The 20,734-nt window shown below is 40.7% G+C and overlaps 1 protein-coding gene across 8 annotated transcripts in view; it reads right to left on the bottom strand.

The window, feature by feature from the left end:
* DGKI (diacylglycerol kinase iota) overlaps positions 1 to 20,734 on the bottom strand; it is a 502,817-nt gene that overhangs the window by 60,577 nt on the left and 421,506 nt on the right. For all 8 annotated transcript variants that reach the window (XM_070465256.1, XM_070465264.1, XM_070465231.1 and 5 more), the window contains one exon: positions 2,018 to 2,043. In XM_070465256.1, the coding sequence (XP_070321357.1) occupies positions 2,018 to 2,043 (26 nt within the window). The remainder of the gene's footprint in view (positions 1 to 2,017; positions 2,044 to 20,734) is intronic.

The raw sequence follows: 20,734 nt of genomic DNA, 5'->3' as shown, positions 1-20,734 counted from the left end.
CAACTAAAAAAACCCAGTCATACCAACACTGATGGACAAAATAGCATACAACAGTAGGTCATACTTGACTTAATAGTCATTAAGGTCGATACTTGGCTTAATAGGCCTGAACATAACTGCCCTATGATTTTTCATAAAACATGACACAACTTCATTCCAACACAGGGAGAGACGTTATGATATGGCAGAACAGGTCTGCTTAAAAACTTCCCCCTCTCTCATCAGTATATTCAATTAATAAACATCTTTTGAATGTTTGCTATTTATTGGGATCTTTATCAAAGAACCCACTGCCTAGCAGGGAAGACAGGTAAATCAAGCATCAAATTTTCCAGTCAAATTCTAGCATAAAGAAAAATGTGCATTGCAAATGTTAAGCAGGGCAGAAAGCTCTCATGGAGGATGGATGATTGACAAGCATAAACTGTCTTTGACAAAAAGGAGGACGGACTTTGGTCAGAACAGTCTGGATAAAAGTGGGAAACATGATAAATATGGTGAGTTTGAGAAATTATACATAGTACCACATGGCTAGAGCATAGAGAGAAGGGAAAAGATGCCCAAAGAAACAATAAGCAGGAGAGGAAGACAGATACCATCATTTAGGACTTTCTAGTTCATGTTTAAGTTTAGTATTGGAAAGAATACAACTATTGGTCTATTGAAAAGATTTCATCCCACAGGCAATGGGAGTAGATTTTTGCCCTTATCAGTTTTGGTGATAGGCAGTTAAAAAGTGAAATAAGAGAAGGAATTCTAGAGGAATGGCTATTAGTTAGAAGACAGTTTGAAAGGTCCAAGTAAGACATGGAGAGACCCTACACATAAAGGAATGGGAATAAAAAAGAAAACAGAGAAAAAGTAGTATAAAAAATAGGGTTGGCAGAATTTAGTGACCAGGTAGAAAAGAGAGGGTGAAGAGGAAAACTTAAAATATGTCCTTTATTTTTTAACTTGATTGCCTAAATAAACAATGGTGCCTCAGCTGAATTAGGGAGAGCATGAAGTAGAACATCCATGGTACTCTTACAGTCCTGGTTTATCCCTCTTTTATAAGATGAATTGCATTTTGTTTTGTATAGCAGTAGGTATGTGGCATTCCACCAACTACAGGCCCAAAAACATCCTTGAGGGAGAAAGCTGTGTGTCATGCATCATCTTGTCCCTGCATACAGGCCTGTACAGCATACCTACATAACATGATCATATAACTGACCCACTATAAACACCTAATAAACAATTTTGACTGACTGATTGAATACACACACAACTTCAAAGCCTAGCTGAGACAAAACTATACATATTCTCCTTTGAATAAGACAGTTGTCTCTTAAAATGTAAAGAACTCATCTTAACTGTGTAACAACTCAGACAACCACCACTCAGCCTCATATCAGACTCGACATCCTCCACACATGTCAATGCCCCATTTGGAAGGGACTTTAGGAAATATCTACTACAACCCCCATTTTAAAGGTGAAATCTGTGACTCAGAGAAGTCACACGACTAGCCCAAAGTCACAAAAAGTACAGTTGACCCTTGAACAAAATGAGTTTGACCTGCTCAGGTCCACTTGTGTGAGGAATTATTTTCAATAGTAAAAACTACAGCACTACAGGAATCACAGCTGGTTGAATTCAAGAAAATAGAGAGATCACAGATACGAAGGGCCAACTCTAAGTAACACACAGATTTCTGACTGTGTGGAGGATTGGTGCTCCTAATCCCCGCATGGGTCAAGGGTTAACTATATCCGGAGATGGGACAGAAATCAGAATACATTAAACTTTGCAATATTTGTCAAACAAAAATTTGTAACAGATCTGAAGATAGTACAAGATACCAAATTTAGCTAGGGTGAATTAAGCTTTTAAAAGCACTTCATAATTGGCACTTAAAAAAACACAAGACAAACATCTTAAAGACATTTTCTTAAATGATTCTGCTGACAATGAAATGCAAGGGCCACAGCTCAACTTTCACCTTTGAATTAGTATAAGTAAGACAGATTCTTACCGTGATCTTCTGAAGAGACTGGTGACCTAAAATGAGACAATAAGCATGATAAATCTTTTGCAAGTGATACTGATAATTCTAAGTACAATGAACAAGAATAATCTTGTAGAAATTACACCACGAAAATTCAGTTAAACAGAAATTCAATACAGTAGATAGTATAATTAATGCATTGGTTGTATGGTATATTCCAGTGAGTAACTCCCAAAGCTTACCTGGATTAGTTAAGTGGTAGATGTTACTAAAAGAGTCTATTAGTGGGACCTCCCTGGTGGTTTGGCGGTTAAGAATCCACCTGGTAATGCAGTAGACATGAGTTTGATCCCTGATCTGGGGAAATCCCACATGCCACAGAGCAACTGAGTCTGCACACTGCAACTACTGAAGCCTGCATGCCCAGAGCCTGTGTCCTGCAACAAAGGACGCCACCACGATGGGAAGCCCATGAACTGTGACTACAGAAAGTCCTCGCGCATCAGTGAAGACCCGGAGCAGCCAAACATACAGAAATAAATAAAACTAAACAAACGGTCTGTCAGCATGGTGATGTAAGACTGAAACAAACTTAGTCAAACTGTCTGAATTTATCACACACAAAAAAAGAACTCATAGAAATGTGATGATGGAAAAAATCCTTGCGATGTCACTGGTGCCCAAGGCCAGCTCTCCAGAGAAAATGCCAGGGATGTGAATAAGCCCTAGATTACGTGTCTATCGGTAAAAAGAAATCTACTTGGACAATAAAAAATGAAACCAAAGTAAAAAGCAATGATGTTCCCTAATCATTACTGGTTTTTGCTTCCACTCTTTGTGGAATTTAATGTTTGAGTGACATGACATAGACACTTTGTATGCTGGCTTTATGTTTCTAAACCTGTCAGAAGCAGGATTAGACAAGAGGGCAACCACTGGGGTCCCACAGAATGTTTACAAATCGGTGACTTTTACCTATCATTTGAGGCTCAGGTCTAATTACGTTAAGATACCAATGGATGGGACTTCCCTGGTGATCCAGTTATTAAGACTCCTTGATTCCAATGCAGGGGGTGTGGGCACCAACTCTGGTCAGGGAACTAAGATCCCACATGCCACAGAGCATGGCCAAAAAATAAAAATAAAGTAACATTAAAGAGAATAAAGATGCCAAAAGATACCAATGGATAACGCATCAACTCCTTTCACAATAAAAACCTTGTTTTCTTTCTCAGCTGACTACTAATGGAGTTACTTGGGGCAATACAGACACAACCTTGTGGATGAATTCCTGTCAAGCTTGAAAGATGCTGTCTTGACTACCAACTCATGCTTTACTTGGGAGAAAGATATGTATTAATACTGTCTTCAGAGATATTGGAAGTTTGAAGTGAGAGGTGAGAAACCAGGAGGGAGGGGTCCTCTCCCCTAAATGATGGGCCTGCTAGAGCCATAGCAAGGATATGACCAAAGGCTAATGTGTGAGTTTGGTAATAAAGCTACCAAACTTTAATAACTAATATTTATATGAAGCCATAATACAACTGAACCTAGACAGCACATTAAAAAGCAGAAACATCACTTTGCCAACGGAGGTCTGTACAGTCAAAGCTACAGTTTTTCCAGTGGTCATGTACAGATGTGAGAGTTCGACTGAGCATCGAAGAACTGTGGTGCTTTCGAACTGTGGTGCCGGAGAAGACTCTGGAGAGTCCTTTGGACAGCAAGGAGATCAAACCAGTCAATCATAAAGAAAATCAACCCTAAATATTCATTGCAAGGTTGATAATGAAGCTCCAATACTTTGCCCACCTGATGCGAAGAGCCAACTCATTGGAAAAGACTCTGATGCTGGTAAAGATTGAGGGCAAGAGGAGAAAGGGGTGACAGAGGATGAGGTGCTTGGATGGCATCACCGACTCAGTGGACATGAGTTTGAGCAAACTCCGGGAGACAGTGAAAGACAGGGAAGCCTGGCATGCTGCAGTCCATGTAGTTGCAAAGCATTAGACATGACTTAGTGACTGAGCAACAATAACAATATAATGTTTATGGGACAGGACGCAAAGATTGAGGCAAGAATGATTCAATTGGGACATAGTGGTTGAAGGACAATTTTAGCTACTTTGGGATGCCCAATACCATTTTACTTTATCTACTGATCAGAAATATTTTTGTCCATTATGTAAACAAACAGTACAGTATACAGACATAGGAGTAATGGTGAGACAGCCTTAACTTTCACTGGGTGGCAAGGTGTGAAATTATTTCAACCTCAGCAGTCTCTTCAAGTAGACATTTGCATGTGAAGGCTACAGAGGGTCCCAAGGTCTGGTGGCGAGAAAGTTGGCATCTGGGAGGCAGACACAGGGAGAGACCCTCCCACCACACTAAATCATCTCTGTGGCATCTGCTTGAGATGCCGCTGGGCCTCCCCGGGTGGAGCTGACCTGTCATCTCCCGAAGTCCCCGTTTCATACTTTCACACCCCAGCCTTCTCACTAAGCTGTGTGGCGGTGGTGGTGCAGTCGCTCAGTCATGTCCGACTCTTTGCAACCCCAGTGACTGCAGCCCACCAGGCTCCTCTGTCCATGGGATTTCCCAGGCAAGAACACTGGAGTGGGGTGCAACTTCCTTCCCCAGGAAGGAGATCCCTTCTTCCCGACCCAGGGACTGAATCTGCATCTCCTGCTTGGCAGGCACATTCTTTACCCCTGAGTCACCAGGGAAGCCCCACGAGGCTGTGAGCTCCTTGGAAACTAGGACCATGTCTTATTTAGAACACAGAGGATCCCTGATTAAAATTTATTAAATTACATTAATTTCAGCACCATACACTAGAGTTTGGACTCAGACACATTCTGGAACTCCTCAAAAATCATATCACCTTCAAACTACCTTCAAGTCTGCCAGCTCCTAGGTCAGCTAGGAAGGAAGGATCCAGGGAGTGATCTGAAGCTCCAAATTAGTGACAATGTGAGCACTCTCCAGGCTCCACCCCCACCCCAGTCATGCCCACCATCCAATAAAGGACCAGAGGGGCCTGAACAAAGGGGCAACAGGACTGACATATACACACTGCTATATTTAAAACATAACCAACAAGGACCTACTATATAGCACAGGGGACTCTGCCCAATATTCTGTATGAACCTAAATGGGAAAGAAATTTGAAAAAGAACTGACGTATGTGTATGTATATCAATCACTTTGCTGCACTCCTGAAACCAACACAACATCATTAATCAACACCACTCTGGCACAAAATAAAAATTAAAAAGGAAAAAAGAAACTGGAGAATTTTTTAAGCTGTCCAGGACATAAAAAAGAGCTAGTAACAAGGAAACATCTTCATTCCTGGTGTTTTCTGATGAGAAGTAAGCAAAAGCCTGTGTTGGATGATTCACAATTAATTTCTCACCGAGTTATAGGGATAAAGGAAAATCCATGCTGATGGACAGACCACTAGATGTCTCAGGTGGAAGATCTGGAAGGAAGGGTTTTTGCTGCCTTTCTGTAGAAGCAAAGCACTAATATTAAACCTGAAAAATTCCAGATGGCTCCACGAGAGCCCCAGGGGGATGCCTTCTGTGGTATGTCCAGGCAGCGGGGAAGAACGATCGATTTCAGACTGTTTTCTAAGGATTAGTCATGTTGAGTTTCTGTGTGGAATGTCTCCCACACGCCTAGGTTTGCGGAATTTTAAGACATATGGAGTATTTCAATCCTCACTCAGTATTTCACCTTTCACCGGAGCGAGTCACTAAATTATTCCACTGAGACAGGCACATCATCCATTATTGCTGGAAATGGGCATAAAAAGTTTTATGGAACTTTGCTCAGGAGAGAAGAAATACCATGAAATCAGCAGTATACACAGTTATTTTTAAAACAGAGAGGTTGAATCCCAGGAAGAGATAACCTTCCTTAACCTGACAACACAGGAAGGCAAGAAAGCTCACTGCTTTTCCTCCAGTTGCACCTGAAAGACTTGCAGTTTTGTCCCAGCCTACTCATTTCTCCTCCACATACACTTTATCCTGGAAAAAGCTCTCTAGTATTCTTGCCTGAGAAATCCCATGGACAGAGGAGCCTGGTGGGCTATGGTCAACAGGGTCACAAAAGAGTCAGATATGACTTAGTGACTGAACAACAACAGGATCTTTATACTTGATTTTGTTTGTTTTGGTATTATTTCACATATTTATTTACATTCCATTCAAATCCAGCAAAGACAGTGAAAACAGAAATTCAAGTCCAGCATTTAAAACTCTTTCACCTACTTTATTAACCCGGAATAATGATTATTCAGATCTGAACCTTTCCATTTATGATGATTTGAACCTGAATAATAACTGTTGTTACTTGAGACCCTCTTAAGCACCAGGCCCTAAAAGTGATGTAGATTGAAAAAAAAATAAGACATCAATTTCAAGGAACACATAATCTAGTGTAGGAGGAAAATATCTAACCAAATGATGATAATGAAAAAATGCAATCATCAAAACTTGCATGAGTAAAGAGCACAGAAGAAAGGAAGACCAATGCTCTTTCAAAAAAGTAAAAGAAGGCTTCAAAACTCAAGAACTGTCTGAGCTGGGCTATTTTTGTTTTTAGTTGGCATATAATTGCTTTAAAATTGTGTGCTGGTTTCTGCTGTACAATGAAAGAATCAGCTTAAATATACATACATACCTTGCCTCTTGAGCCTCCCTCCACCCCTCACCCCACCCCCACAGTTCATCACAGAGCACGGAGCTGAGCTCCCTGTGCAATACAGCAGATTCCTGAGGCCTATCTGTTTTACATACGGTAAAGCATACGTAGTGCCAGCAGACTTGGAAAACTCAGCAGTGGCCACAGGACTGGAAACGGTCAGTTCTCATTCCAATCCCAAAGAAAGGCAATGCCAAAGAATGCTCAAACTACTGCACAATTGCATTCATCTCACACGCTAGTAAAGCAATACTCAAAATTCTCCAAACCAGGCTTCAACAATACGTGAACTGTGAACTTCCAGATGTTCAAGCTGGATTTAGAAAAGGCAGAGGAACCAGAGATCATGTTGCCAACATCCATTGGATCTATCTGCTTTATTGACTATGCCAAGGCCTTTGACTGTGTGGATCACCACAAACTGAAAAATTCTGAAAGAGATGGGAATTCCAGACCACCTTACCTGCCTCCTAAGAAATCTATATGCAGGTCAGGAAGCAACAGTTAGAACTGGACATAGAACAACAGACTGGTTCCAAATAGGAAAAGGAGTATGTCAAGGCTATATATTGTCACCCTGCTTATTTAACTTATATGCAGAAAACATCATGAGAAACACTGGGCTGGATGAAGCACAGGCTGGAATCAAGACTGCCGGGAGAAATATCAATAACCTCAGATATGCAGATGACACCACTCTTATGGCAGAAAGTGAAGAAGAACTAAAGAGCCTCTTGATGAAAATGAAAGAGGAGAGTGAAAAAGTTGGCTTAAAGCTCAACATTCAGAAAACTAAGATCCTGGCATCTGGTCCCATTACTTCATGGCAAACATATGGGGAGACAGTGGAAACAGTGAAAGACTTTATTTTGGGGGGCTCCAAAATCACTGCAGATAGTGACTGCAGCCATGAAATTAAAAGACGCTTATTCCTTGGAAGGAAAGTTACGACCAACCTAGACAGCATACTAAAAAGCAGAGACATTACTTTGCCAACACAGGTCTGTGTAGTCAAGGCTATGGTTTTTCCAGTAGTCATGTATGGATGTGAGAGTTGGACTATAAAGAAAGCTGAGCACCAAAGAATTGATGCTTTTGAACTGTGGTGTTGGAGAAGACTCATGAGAGTCCCTTGGACTGCAAAGAGATCCAACCAGTCCATCCTAAAGGAAATCAGTTCTGAATACTCATTGGAAGGACTGATGTTGAAGCTGAAACTCCAACACTTTGGCCACCTGATGCGAAGAACTGACTCATTGGAAAAGACCCTGATGCTGGGAAAGAATGAAGGCAGCAGGAGAAGGGGATGACAGAGGATGAAATGGTTGGATGGTATCACTGACTCAATGGACATGAGTTGAGTAAACTCTGGGAGGTGGTGATGGACAGGGAAGTCTGGTGTGCTGTAGTCCTTGGGGTCGCAAAGAGTCAGACATGACTGAGCAACTGAACTGAACGTATATGTTTCAATGCTACTCTCTCAACTCTTTCTAGCCTCCTCTGCCTCCACCTTGTATCCCCAAGTCCGTTCTCTACATGTATGCCTCTCTACTGTTGCTCTGCAAATAGGTTCATCGGTACCATTTTTCTAACTTCCAGATATATGTGTTAATATATGATTATTTGTTTTTCTTTCTGACTTACTTCAATCTGTATAGCAGACTCCAGGTTCACCCACATCTGCAAAATATACAAACATCTCATGCAGCTCAATATCAAAAAAATAAATAATACAATCAAAAAATGAGCAAAAGACCTAAACAGACATTTCTTCAAAGAAGATATCCAGATGGCCAGGAAACACATGAAAAGATGCTCAATATCACCAATTATTAGAGAAATGCAAATCAAAACCACAATGAGGTAGTTGCCTCACACTGGTCAGAATGGCCATCGTGAAAAAATTTACAAACGATGATTTGGGCTTTGAAGGATAAGTAGAAGCCTATTAGGTAAGTAGGAAAAAAAGAATTATTTCAGATGGAGGCTACAAGCATATGAGAAAGGATTAAGATAGGAAATCTCAAAACATGTGATCTGATATACAAGCAACTTAGCATTGCTCGCATGTAAAGCAGTCATAAACATTAGATCTAGAGCCACAAGAGGGAGGGATGCTTCATACAGAGGCTGAAGGGCCAGTTTGAAGAGCTTGTCATTTAGGTTCTAAGCTACACAGAGCAAAGTTCTGAAGAAGAGAAGTCACAGCTTCTCATCTGCGCTTTTGATCCTGCAGCTGTGGACAGCAGATCACAAAACAGCAAGAATGAAGTCAGAAGACAAGCTACAGACTAGTATCGCAGAACCTCCACATCCGTCTGCTCTTCAATTCATTTTGAAGTCCATGGAAAATAACAGGGACAATGAGAAACAGAAAAAAAAGCATCATCTTTGGTTAAACTGGAAGACTTCCCTAAACCAGAATTATTAGATATGAAGAGCTACTATGTCTAGTAAAGTTGGACCACATTCAAGGAGACAGAATGTGTCCATCTTAAATGAGGAGACAAGGCTGACCAAACAAAGCCCTCAGCTCTGAGCCATTCAGAGGCATTAGCAAACCCTAGAGGAGAGTGCTGCTAAAAAAGGGTATGAAGACTAGAGACTCAGTTTCCAGAAACCCACCGGCCTTCTATCCCGAATTATTCATCCCAAGCTAGTAGTTCTAAAAAGAACTCGCCCCATACAAATGTGAGTTATGAACAAAAGGGGACCAGCAGGACATCTACACAAAACTACCCCAAGAAGAGCAGGACAGGGTCTTCTGGCAGATAAAACATAGGCGGAATCCACACTAAAAAGATAATGGCAAGAAGCAGGTGAAAACTTCATGCTTCGCCATGAGATCAACAGACGGAATAAGGGGAGGAAGGAAGAAACAAGGGAAGGGAACAGTCTGAACAGAAACTCAAAGAAGAAACACAACAGTCAAAAAAGAGCTAGAAGACCACAGCAGAGGACAAGTGCAAAGGTTTACCCAGATCTTTGAATTATTAAATTATAGAAAAAACCTGCAGGCTTTCCCTACTGTGTCACCACTGCATTGGGGTGATGAGGGGTGGGGAAGGATTAAAAGGAGGTGACTCACAATTAAAACTGCATTAAGAAGGAATCCATTCAGTTATTCATCACTTCAAATATCTGCTTTGTGGAGGAGTTTTGCCTTTTAGCCACTTTGATACACTTTTCTATGAATTTTAATTTGAACATGTGCCAGTGAAAGTCCCCTTCTCAAAGTTAACCCCACTTAGTGGAATAATCATGCTTTTCTTTCCTTTCAAATGAAGGCAAGACTTCTCAAGTGAGGGTACACATGGGAATCTGAAAATAAATGCTTTCCTGTCGGCTAAGATGGTAAAGAATCTGCTCGTAATGCAGAAGACCCAGGTTCCATCTCTGGGTCGGAAAGATCCCCTGGAGAAGGGAATGGCTAAACCCCTCCAGTATTCTTGCCTGGATAACCCCACGGACAAAGGAGCCTGGTGGGCTACTTTGCTACCATGGGGCTGCAAAGAGTCAGACATGACTGAGTGACTAACACTTCTTAGGAAATTAAGACATCGCTTTCAGATGGGAATTATATAGTTTAACTGGTAAAATATTTTTATACTGAAAATTCCATAGCGATGTTATAGATCTCAAAGCAAAAGTCACTTGAATTCTTAACAAAAAACAACAAAGTTAAAAAAAAAAAAAATCTGTGTTTAAGATCGTCAGCTTCAGGAATGTCTCCAAGGCCCGCTAGGGGATAGGTTTATTCTCCTCTGGGAAGGGACATTTTCAAGAAAAAGGAAATATGAAATGATCTGCTTAAATATACTTATAGCATCTCAGAATGAATCGTAAGATTAGTGTATGCAGATACCAAGAATCCAAGGGGATGAGACGTGAAGTACACACCGACTGTAGCTATTGTCCTGGACGGTACTGCTTCTAGATCATGTTGTCATCAAGACACGAGGAACCGCTGAGAAACACAAAGACAGTTGTGTAGATTGCCTTCCATCAGCAAGTTTCCCCTCAAAGCCTCTGACCTTTCAGCTGATCAATCACAAGGCTTAAGGACACTGAAAAATGTGCCCAGTTTTCTACCAGCAGCTTAGTAATAGTAAGAGAGCACAAGCGTGTCCTGGTTATGAAGGTGAAAGTCTTCAAGAAATATGCCACTGCTTGTGATGCTTTATTGTTTTTAATCAGTAAAGCTAGAACTGAGATGATGGGCATCGTGACTAGTTCAGCCTTTATGATGTAATGTTCTTTGCCATACATTTTTGATACATGCATTTTCTTGGCAACTTCTATGAAATCTGAGATGCTCTAAATCTACAAGCTCTTCCAAACATGATATCTTTTTTTATTTGAGTAATATTGTCCTGTCTCTACTTTTTTAAAAGGCCTCTAAAAATATTGGGTTTTTTTTTTTTCCATCTCATGGCTTTCTTTCTTGGTCCTTCCTTGGAACATCTGTATCATTTCCCCACCTGGAAAGGGGTAGATCAATAGACTATCCATTTTGCAGAATCCTTCCTAAAGATAAATCAGATGAATACTGGGGTGCCACCTATCTTGGTCTACTATTTTTTAGAGAGGATCACCCACAAATGAACGTCAATCTTTCTTTCCCAGTGTATCCAACACATAAGACTTTCTACTTAAGAGTTTCTAAAATATCACCTAGCTTGGAGTTGGCAACAAAGAGGTCACCACACAGAGGTGAGTTTGGAATGAAAATATAGCACAGGTGTAAACGGCACTTCAAAGAAAGTGAAAGTGTTGATTACTCAATCATGTCCAACTCTGCTACCACACGGACTGTAGCCCACCAGGCTCCTCTGTCCATGGAATTCTCCAGGCAAGAATACTGGAATGGGTTACCATTTCCTTCTCCAGGGGATTTTCCTGAACCAGATCTCCTGCATTGAAGGTGGACTTTTTACATCTGAGCCACCAGACACAAAAACAAAGATTAGTATTCTGAAAATACTTAGCCATGGGGTATTTCTATAAGACTGTGGATAGGGGAGGGGAGCTCTGAGATATTTCCTATCAACTCACAGGCCTGGCTGGATGACCCGAGGCCCCTTCAATTCCTGGTTGCCATTATGAAATTAGAATACAAAACACAGGAAGAAACACAGTAGGGTGGCCCAGAAGCCACGCTATCTCTAAAATCCTCCTTGCACACTATAAATAAACCACCCTCAGGTGTGAAGTCTTATGAACAAGGAAGACCATGTCTGCGCATTGAGAGCAACTCTAGATGTATGTTTCACCAAGTTTACTTTTCATGTCTAACTTTTCTCTTAACATTCCAGCTTTTGGGATGAGGACCACAGCAAAAACACTACTTTCTATAAGCGGAGGGTGGATCATCCATCCTACCTCCTAGGAAGAGAAAGAGAAGCATCTGGATTCTTCTGGTTTTCTGTCAATTCTATTCTTTCCCTCTGTCCTTTGTCATTCTACATTCATTCCTTCTGCCCTCTCCTGACCACAGTCCTGAAAGTTCCCTGGACTTCCCCACTTTTCTCACACTTTGGTGAAACCCAGTATCTGTGAATGTAGCCTCCCATCATGTGCTGATGCACTTATTCCTATTGAAGAACATCAAGAACATTCAGGCCTGATTTGCAGAGATGTGGATGGACCTAGAGACTCTCATACAGAGAGAAGCAAGTCAGAAATAGGAAAATAAATTGCCAACATCTGTTGGATCATTGAAAAAGCAAGAAAATTCCAGAAAAACATCTACTTCTACTTTATTGATTACACCAAAGCCTTTTTGACTGTGTAACTCACAACAAACTGTGGAAAATTCTTCAAAAGATGGGAATACCAGTTCACTTTACCTATCTCCTGAGAAATCTGTATGCAGGTCAGGAAGCAACAGTTAGAACTGGACATGGAACAATGAACTGGTTCCAAATTGGGAAAGTAGTATGTCAAGACTGTATATTGTCATCCTGCTTATTTAACTTATATGCAGAGTACATCACGTGAAATGCTGGGCTGGAGGAAGCACAAGCTGGAATCAAGATTGCTAAGAGAAATATTAATTACCTCAGATACACAGATGACACCACCCTTATGGCAGAAAGTGAAGAAGAACTAAAGAGCCTCTTGATGAAAGTGAAAGAGGAGAGTGAAAAACTTGGCTTAAAACTCAACATTAAAAAACTAAGATCATGGCATCTGGTCCCATCACTTTATGGCAAATAGATGGGGAAACAGTGGAAATAGTGACAGATTTTTATTTTCTTGGGCTCCAAATTCACTGCAGCTGGTGACTGAAGCCATGAAATTAAAAGACGCTTGCTACTTGGAAGAAAAGCTATGACCAACCTAGACAGCATACTAAAAAGCAGAGACATTACTTTGCCAACAAAGGTCTGTGTAGTCAAGGCTATGGTTTTTCCAGTAGTCATGTATGGATGTGAGAATTGGACTATAAAGAAAGCTGAGCGCCGAAGAACTGATGCTTTTGAACTGTGGTGTTGGAGAAGACTCTTGAGAGTCCCTTGGACTACAAGGAGATCCAACCAGTCCATCCTAAAGGAAATCAGTCCTGAATGTTCATTGGAAGGACTGATGTTGAAGCTGAAACTCCAGTACTTTGGCCACCTGATGCGAAGAACTGACTCATTGGAAAGACCCTTTTGCTGGGAAAGATTGAGGGCAGGAGGAGAAGGGGATGTCAGGGAACTAGATGGTTGGATGGCATCACTGACTTGATAGACATAAGTGTGAGCAAGCTCCAGGAGTTGGTGATGGACAGGGAAGCCTGGTGTGCTGCAGTCCATGGGGTCACAAAGAGTCAGACACAACTGAGCGACTGAACTTAACTGAAACTATATATGTGGAATCTAGAAAAATGGTACAGATGAACTTATTTGCAAAGCATATCTAGAGACATGGACATAGAGAATAAACATATGGACATCAAAGAGGGAAGGAGGGAGTGGGATAGATTGGGACTGACATATATACACTACTGTGCATAAAATAGATCATGAGAACTGACTGTATAGCACAGGGAACTCTACTCAGGGTTCTGTGGTAACCTAAACGGGAAGGAAATCCAAGGAAGAGGAGATATATGTACACTGCGGCTGATTCACCTTGATATACAGCAGAAACTAACACAACGTTGTAAAGCAACTCTATTCCAATTTTAAAAAAAGACAACGTTCAGGCCTGGGTAAAGTTCCCCAGGCTGGACTCTTGTCTCCTGCCTGGACCATTATTGCTAGCTGTCTGTTAACAAACTCTTGAGAAATGGCCCGAGTGGAAACTGATTTCCCAGCTGGACATCCCTTCCAGGCACCTTTCAAGGATCTACACACCACTGCTGCAGAAACACCATCTTTATTTTTCTCCTGTTTTATGTTAAAGTCATGAAGCTACAGAAATTGAATTTATTTCCTGCAACTGTGGATGAACAAAAAACACTCAATTTAAATCAAGCCAGCCAAGGGATGATTTAATATGGTCTCAAAGCATGACTGTAGGCAATCATTTCCCTTGAGCTTCCCTTGAGGATGTGCATTGCCTAAGGACCGCTATGCCCAGCCCATGACATCATCTTGAGGGCTTGAGGGAGCAACAGTGAGATCATGGATCTAGGTGACATCTTCACCACCATCACTCCAGCCCCCAAGCATCTCCAACAAGGTAAATAGAACCAGAAATCCCTTAGCACCGAGAATCTCCTTCAACTGTACAAGCCTCTCTTTGTTTTCTTTTCCTCCCTGCTAATTATGAAAATTGCTATTAAGACAATGAACAAAGCACATACAGTAAGGAAGCAGGCACGAATGAGAGAGAGAGAGAGATGAAAGTTACAGCAGCCACACAGAGTGGCATTGAAATGGGAGAAAGACGAACACATTCTCTATTCAAGTGGCCACAAACCCATTCAGGGACTGCCAAACGGCCTCAAAGGTAACATTCACCACCAACAGAGGGGAGGGTGCGGAAAGAGGAAGGAGAGAGATGGGCATTTGTGTGGAGGTAGGGAAATAAGTCCCAGGACTCAAATAATAAGGCTGTTTGGTGAGTTCTTCTCCTTTGATGTAAATTTCTTATTCTGTTCAGGCTCGGAGTTTCCTCCTATTCAAATATATATACCCGATGGTCCCCACGTGAGCTGTACTTGAAATATCCTCTGCATTTTTAAATAAGTTCCTGTGTTTAGTTTTATTTGGTGTCTTGAAAACACCCCTGTTTTACCACTTGCTTGTATAATTCAGTTTCTCCTATGCAACCTCCTTAATCAGTCTGCAGAGTGAGGAAGCGCTTAAATGCTCTCTGAGCTTGACACTGTACTGCCACCTACTGTTTATGACTAAGAACTGCAACAAAGGGAAGGGAAGGTGTTGGAAATGCAAGGACAAATGGGCAAAAGGGGGAAGTGGATACAAGAAAAGACAGATTAAAAAAAAAATGATGTGAAGAATCTAATACTGTCCAAGTTCCTTCAACATGAAAACTGGACCATCACACTTTTTATTATGTAAAATCTGAACACTCCAGGGAAATACTTTAACATTTTGAAGATAACGTAAAAATAACAAAAAAACCCTCTGCATCAGACATTGTACAATCACACAGAAAAAAAGATGCGATGGTTCATATTACCAGTCAGTCTTTGCAATATAGTTTCCTGCCTAGTTTCTAAAAAGAGATTAAAGGAATAGAAAAGGCATGCTATTCTAAAATCGGATCAAGGGAAATATACCTGCAGAGAGTTGTCTAGAGCATTAGCAAGAGTTGCCTTTTAGAAAGAGTTGCCAGCTTTAGCCTAATGACTCTGGGAACCCTGGCCAACAACTCCTGTTGAGATGCAATCCATCTGGAGTTTTCTGAATGTGGACCTGTTTCTTTTTAAGCATAAATTGAAACATGAAGCTCTCAATTGTGAGGGCAAAATCACCTGAGTACTACATTCAGTATTAACACAAGCCAATGTGCTCAATTGCTGCAGTCGTGTCTGACTGTTTGAGACCCTAGAGACTGTAGTCCACCAAAGCTCCTCTGTCCATGGGATTTCCCAGGCAAGAATACTGGAGTGGGTTGCCATGCCCAATTTCAGGAAATCTTCCTGACTCAGGGATCAAACCCACTGAGCCACCTGGGAAGCCCATTAAAATAAGAAACTTATACAAAAGACTATCTCACATACCACAACATTCAGGATAGATAATATTTATCTCGTGGGGCCAAGATGATTGAGCAAGGCTTAGCCACAGCTAATTATTTTTATGAAATGCCATAAGGACTTCTGAATCCAGCATCAGAAAATGGAAGAAAAAATAGGTGGAGTTGGGAGTGGCTTTGGTGCCTCTCCTGAAGATAACTGTCATATGCTCTGGAAGTTTTCCTGTCAACATCTCCTCCAATCTCAGGTCTCAGAAGAGGAAATCCACGTTCCAGACACTGGCATGGGAAACAAAATAAAAAAAAAAAAAACAAACAAACAAACAAACAAAAAAAACCTCTCTTCCCTACTCTTCTGTGTCCAAAGACAGGGCAGTTTCTAGGTAACATTTACATTATAAGCAATCCAAAATAGGAAAGGAGCTCTAGGAGAAAATGAGAAATAGATATAGATAAATCATGGTGCATTCTTCCACTTCTAGCGCAGCCACTGAAAACAAACAAATTCCCATTCCTATTGCAGAAAGAAATGGAGTTGTTTTCCCAGTTTTAGAACGGTGCTTAAGTGATTTTGTCCCCAAAGGCTCTTGTCATCTTCTGACTTGCTTTCCTTAATGCCCTATGGCACCCTGTGTTGTTGGAAGGAAAGAGAAATCCCCTGATTTGATTTTAAAGAAGACTCAATAATTTCCTGAGATGCCCTTCCCACTGATCTCTGCCTCTCAGCAAACTCAGGGAAAGTGCTTTCCTGCACGAATTGATCTCATACTTCCCAATGCTCTGGCTCTGCTTTGTCTCTTTCAGTTGGAAATCCGAGCATTCTCTTCCATCCATAACATGTTGATTGTTTATGGCTCCCCACATGCCAGGTTTCTCCCTTCTGTCCAAAGAATATTCACAGCCTCTACAAGACCTAAACTTCACTACCAACATAAATGAGACATATGACATGGGCTTCCCAGGTGGCGTTAGTGGTAAAGAATCCACCTGCTAATGCAGGAGACACGAGAGACGTGGGTTCAATCCCACGTGGGTTCAATCCCAGATAGGGAAAGATCCCCTGGAAGAGGGAATGGCACCACACTCCAGTACTCTTGCCTGGAATTCCTTGGGCAGAGGAGCCTGGTGGGCTACAGTCCACAGTGTCACAAAGAGCCGGACATGACCGAGTGACAGCGCACATGAGCATGGCATGGGAGACATGCAAGGCTTCTAGGAACAATTCTTTCTCCCGGCTCCACCCTTCTGCTGTGCTCATTAACAGCACCTACCACTGCCAGGGTCCACCAGTCACCTTTTACTGTCTAGCTTATGAAACAGCAACAGCTCTCTGAGTCAGGGATTCAGTGTGTCTTTATTATTATATGTTAATTTCCTGGATCCAGTTGAGGAGCAATCAGAGAAAGAACAGAGCAAAATTTCTTATTAATTATTTTGCACGCATAAAAGCACAGAGTACTATGATGTGCTTGGCGAGAGAGGATAATGACTGGAGGTAAGTTAGAAGAAAGGAAGATACATGTCAGCTAAACTGCACTTTTTCCAGCTTGAGTGATTAGCCAGGGAGAGCAAGATTTAGAGCCATCAAAGGGAAGTAGGGATGGGACCCAACTATCTTCGTGAAGCAGACACAAGGGACGGTCTCTATCCTGACAGCACTGATCTCATCTCTGAGATAGATTCCAGCAAAACCTGCCTCCCACTAAGAGGATTAATTTTCTCCCTCTTATCTGATTTTGATGCTTGAAGGATATTTCCACAACCAAAATCGCTGCCCAATAGTCTGTCTTCCTGTTGAGAGCCTGGAGCTTTGACAACAAGCACAATTATCCCTTTCGTTAGAGTCAGGCCATCACCTAATGTTCCAAGAAGAAATTGGGTAAAGTAAATAGCTGAAGACAAGACAGACCTGCAACTATTACTCCTATGTTCAGACCAGAACTTCTGAGTTTTGGGAAAAGGTGAAGTTTGGGGGTCTATCTTCTTGGTAGGGTAGTTTGGAATTCTAGACCACACTAAAAAGATCAAATTTTTAAGTATTATTAAGTGTTTAGGATATCCCTAAATAATTTGCCAGTTGTACAAACTTCCTTAAGGACAGCTGAGGTGGAGTGATGTGAAACTGTCATGGAATATTCAATTACTTGACAGGCATTTCTGGTGACAAGGGCTTCCCTGGTGGCTCAGAAGGTGAAGAATTTGCCTGCAATGCAGGAGACCTGGGTTCAATCCCTGGGTCAGGAAGATCCTCTGGAGAAGGAAATGGCAACCCACTCCAGTATTCTTGCCTGGAGAATCCCATGGACAGAGGAGACTGGCGGGTTATAGTACATGGGGTCACGAAGAGTCTGACAGGACTGACAGACTAACACTTCCATTTTCTGGTGATATAATGATGAAAAGCAGATACTTACCTGACCACGGGCAAAAGATGAAGAAAATATGCATAGAGCCCTTTAAAAAGTCTCTTTTTTCTTTAGAGGCTTACATTTTCATTAAATCTTTAAATATTCATGGTTTTGACATAAAAATAGAAAAGTGAAATCTAGAGGGAGAAGCAAATTCTTCTTCCTCTTGTCTCCAGAACACTCTATGCATATATCCATTATAACACTTGTCATAGGGAACTATGATAATTGGTTTGTTGAGTATTTCCTCTAAATATATAAATATATTTTTACCCTAGAATATAAGTTCTTTAAAGACAATAATTTATCATTTAGCTTTACATCATCAATGCCTAAGTGTACACACACACACATATATAGCTCCTACCTAGAAGGTGCTGAATATATATTTTCTCAAAAAATAAATGACTAACTGAATGGCTCAACCCATTTTTTAGATTCCAATCAATCCAATGGAATCCATTTAAATTCCAGTTCCAAAAACCCAAATCATAAATCAGACTAGATACCTTATTTTTCAACTTTTGATAACACTGTCTCTTGACAGAGACAGAAATGCTCTACTGATCATAAAAATGCACCAGTCCTGCCTAGGTCACAGAAACCTGAGCACATGGATGTCTAGACTGAATGTCGCCTTTGGGTGGTTCCCTACACTGTCTCCCAGTGTCTTTTATTTTTACCTGTGTGACCTTCATCTTAGCTCTTCTAGGCTCAGGACTTGGGGACACTAAGAAAAAGTGCATCTCCTTCAGTCAATTTGGGGGGGGGGTTGCACAAACCAAAAAATAAAAGACCTAGAAAATACTACTTTAATTCATAAACTAAATAATATCTTCCAGTCCCTTTACCTGTTTTCCCTTAACCTATTTAATTCAGTGGTAAGTCTGTCCTTTCTCAAAGATAACTTGAAAAGATCATATAAGAGTTTCCCCTCAGTGCCTATTTTTCTTTAATCTCATAGATCCTAAAGTCAGGAAAAGTCTTCCTTAGAAATCAAACAGATTCTGTCTGTTAAAACTTTAGTTAATTACTTCCTTATGAATCTTCTGTCAAAATATAATCTTGTTATGAATTGTTGTGGTACAATTAATGATGACAGCAAATGTGTTTCCAGAAACATGTTATTTTACTAGCACTTTCTTAGACACTGAAAACATTTTTCAAAGAGAAAAACATTTTCAAACATCTTTAAAGACAAATTCATTAAGGTCATAGCAGTAACAATGTGAGTCAACTATTTCTCATCAATTTATAAACCTTGGTTCATAAAAATTGTTTTTTACTGTGTTCATAGGATTTCAAGATCCTATATGTGTTGTATAGCCTTCTTTGGAATTGTTGTCTCACCTAGAGGACCTGTGTAAGCAGACAAAACATACACACACACACACACACACACACACACACACACTCAGTATCTACATATATTATTACCTAAAGTTTCAAAAAAAAAATGGGTAAAGGAAATAGCTGAAAATAAGAGAGGGATGAAGCTATTACAGACAGACATGCATATGTCTGTCTATCTATCTATGTTTCGAAATCCTGAGTCAACCAATCACAGACCATGTACTATGTTCACAATCCATAGTTGGTTGAATCTGAGATGCTGATCTGCAAATACAGAGAGCTGACTATGGGACTCAAGGATCCATTTGATTTTGGTCCTAAAACCAATCCCCTGCAGATACCAACAGATGACTCTATAAATCTTTCTTTAAAAATTGCAACGTATCTAAAATGGAATTTTAATATAAATGTAGCCAGTTCCAGTAAGAACAGAAATCTAATTCATTCTGTGTGTTCATTCTGTTTGCACTCCCTGAAGTGGGACAGAGGTTGATGCATCTTAGAAGTGAAAGTTAAAACTCTGAGATGGAGCCTTGCTCCTCTCCCTGCGGGGAGAAGAGATAAGCTGGGTCAGTAAGAGTTTAGAGGGGAAAGAGTCACCGGAGTAGGAGGAAGAATGAATTGGGGAAGCACTGGAGTTGCATTTTTGTCTGCGTCTTATATTTTAATCTTCTTAGAATTTTGTCTGTTTTGAAAGAACCAATTTTTAGAATTTTTATTATTGGTTGATCATTTGTCCGTTTTGTTCTCCTTGTCACTGATTTCTCCCTCTATTATTTCTCTTCCCCCTTCTTTCTTTGTCCTCTACTCTGGGACTCTTTCTCCAGTTTATCAAACTGAATGCTTTATTTGTATGCAATCATTTTTCTCTTGATAAATGATTTATAGTCATAAATCATGCTTTGAATACCACTTCTACCATTTATTGCAAATTCTGACAAAGAGTATTTTCGGTTCCAAGAATTTAAAATTTCCCTTTTCATTTCTTTACAGAGTGGGTTATTTAACATGGTGAACAAGATGTCAAAATTGAACTTTTACTATCTCCAAGTTGACTGGAACTTTAAAACTGAAAGCAACAGATGCCAATTGTGCCTTGAATGTTACGATA

Source organism: Odocoileus virginianus, chromosome 1, assembly GCF_023699985.2.
Source record: "Odocoileus virginianus isolate 20LAN1187 ecotype Illinois chromosome 1, Ovbor_1.2, whole genome shotgun sequence".
Lineage (NCBI taxonomy): Eukaryota > Metazoa > Chordata > Mammalia > Artiodactyla > Cervidae > Odocoileus > Odocoileus virginianus.
This window is presented reverse-complemented; position numbering and strand designations above follow the sequence as displayed.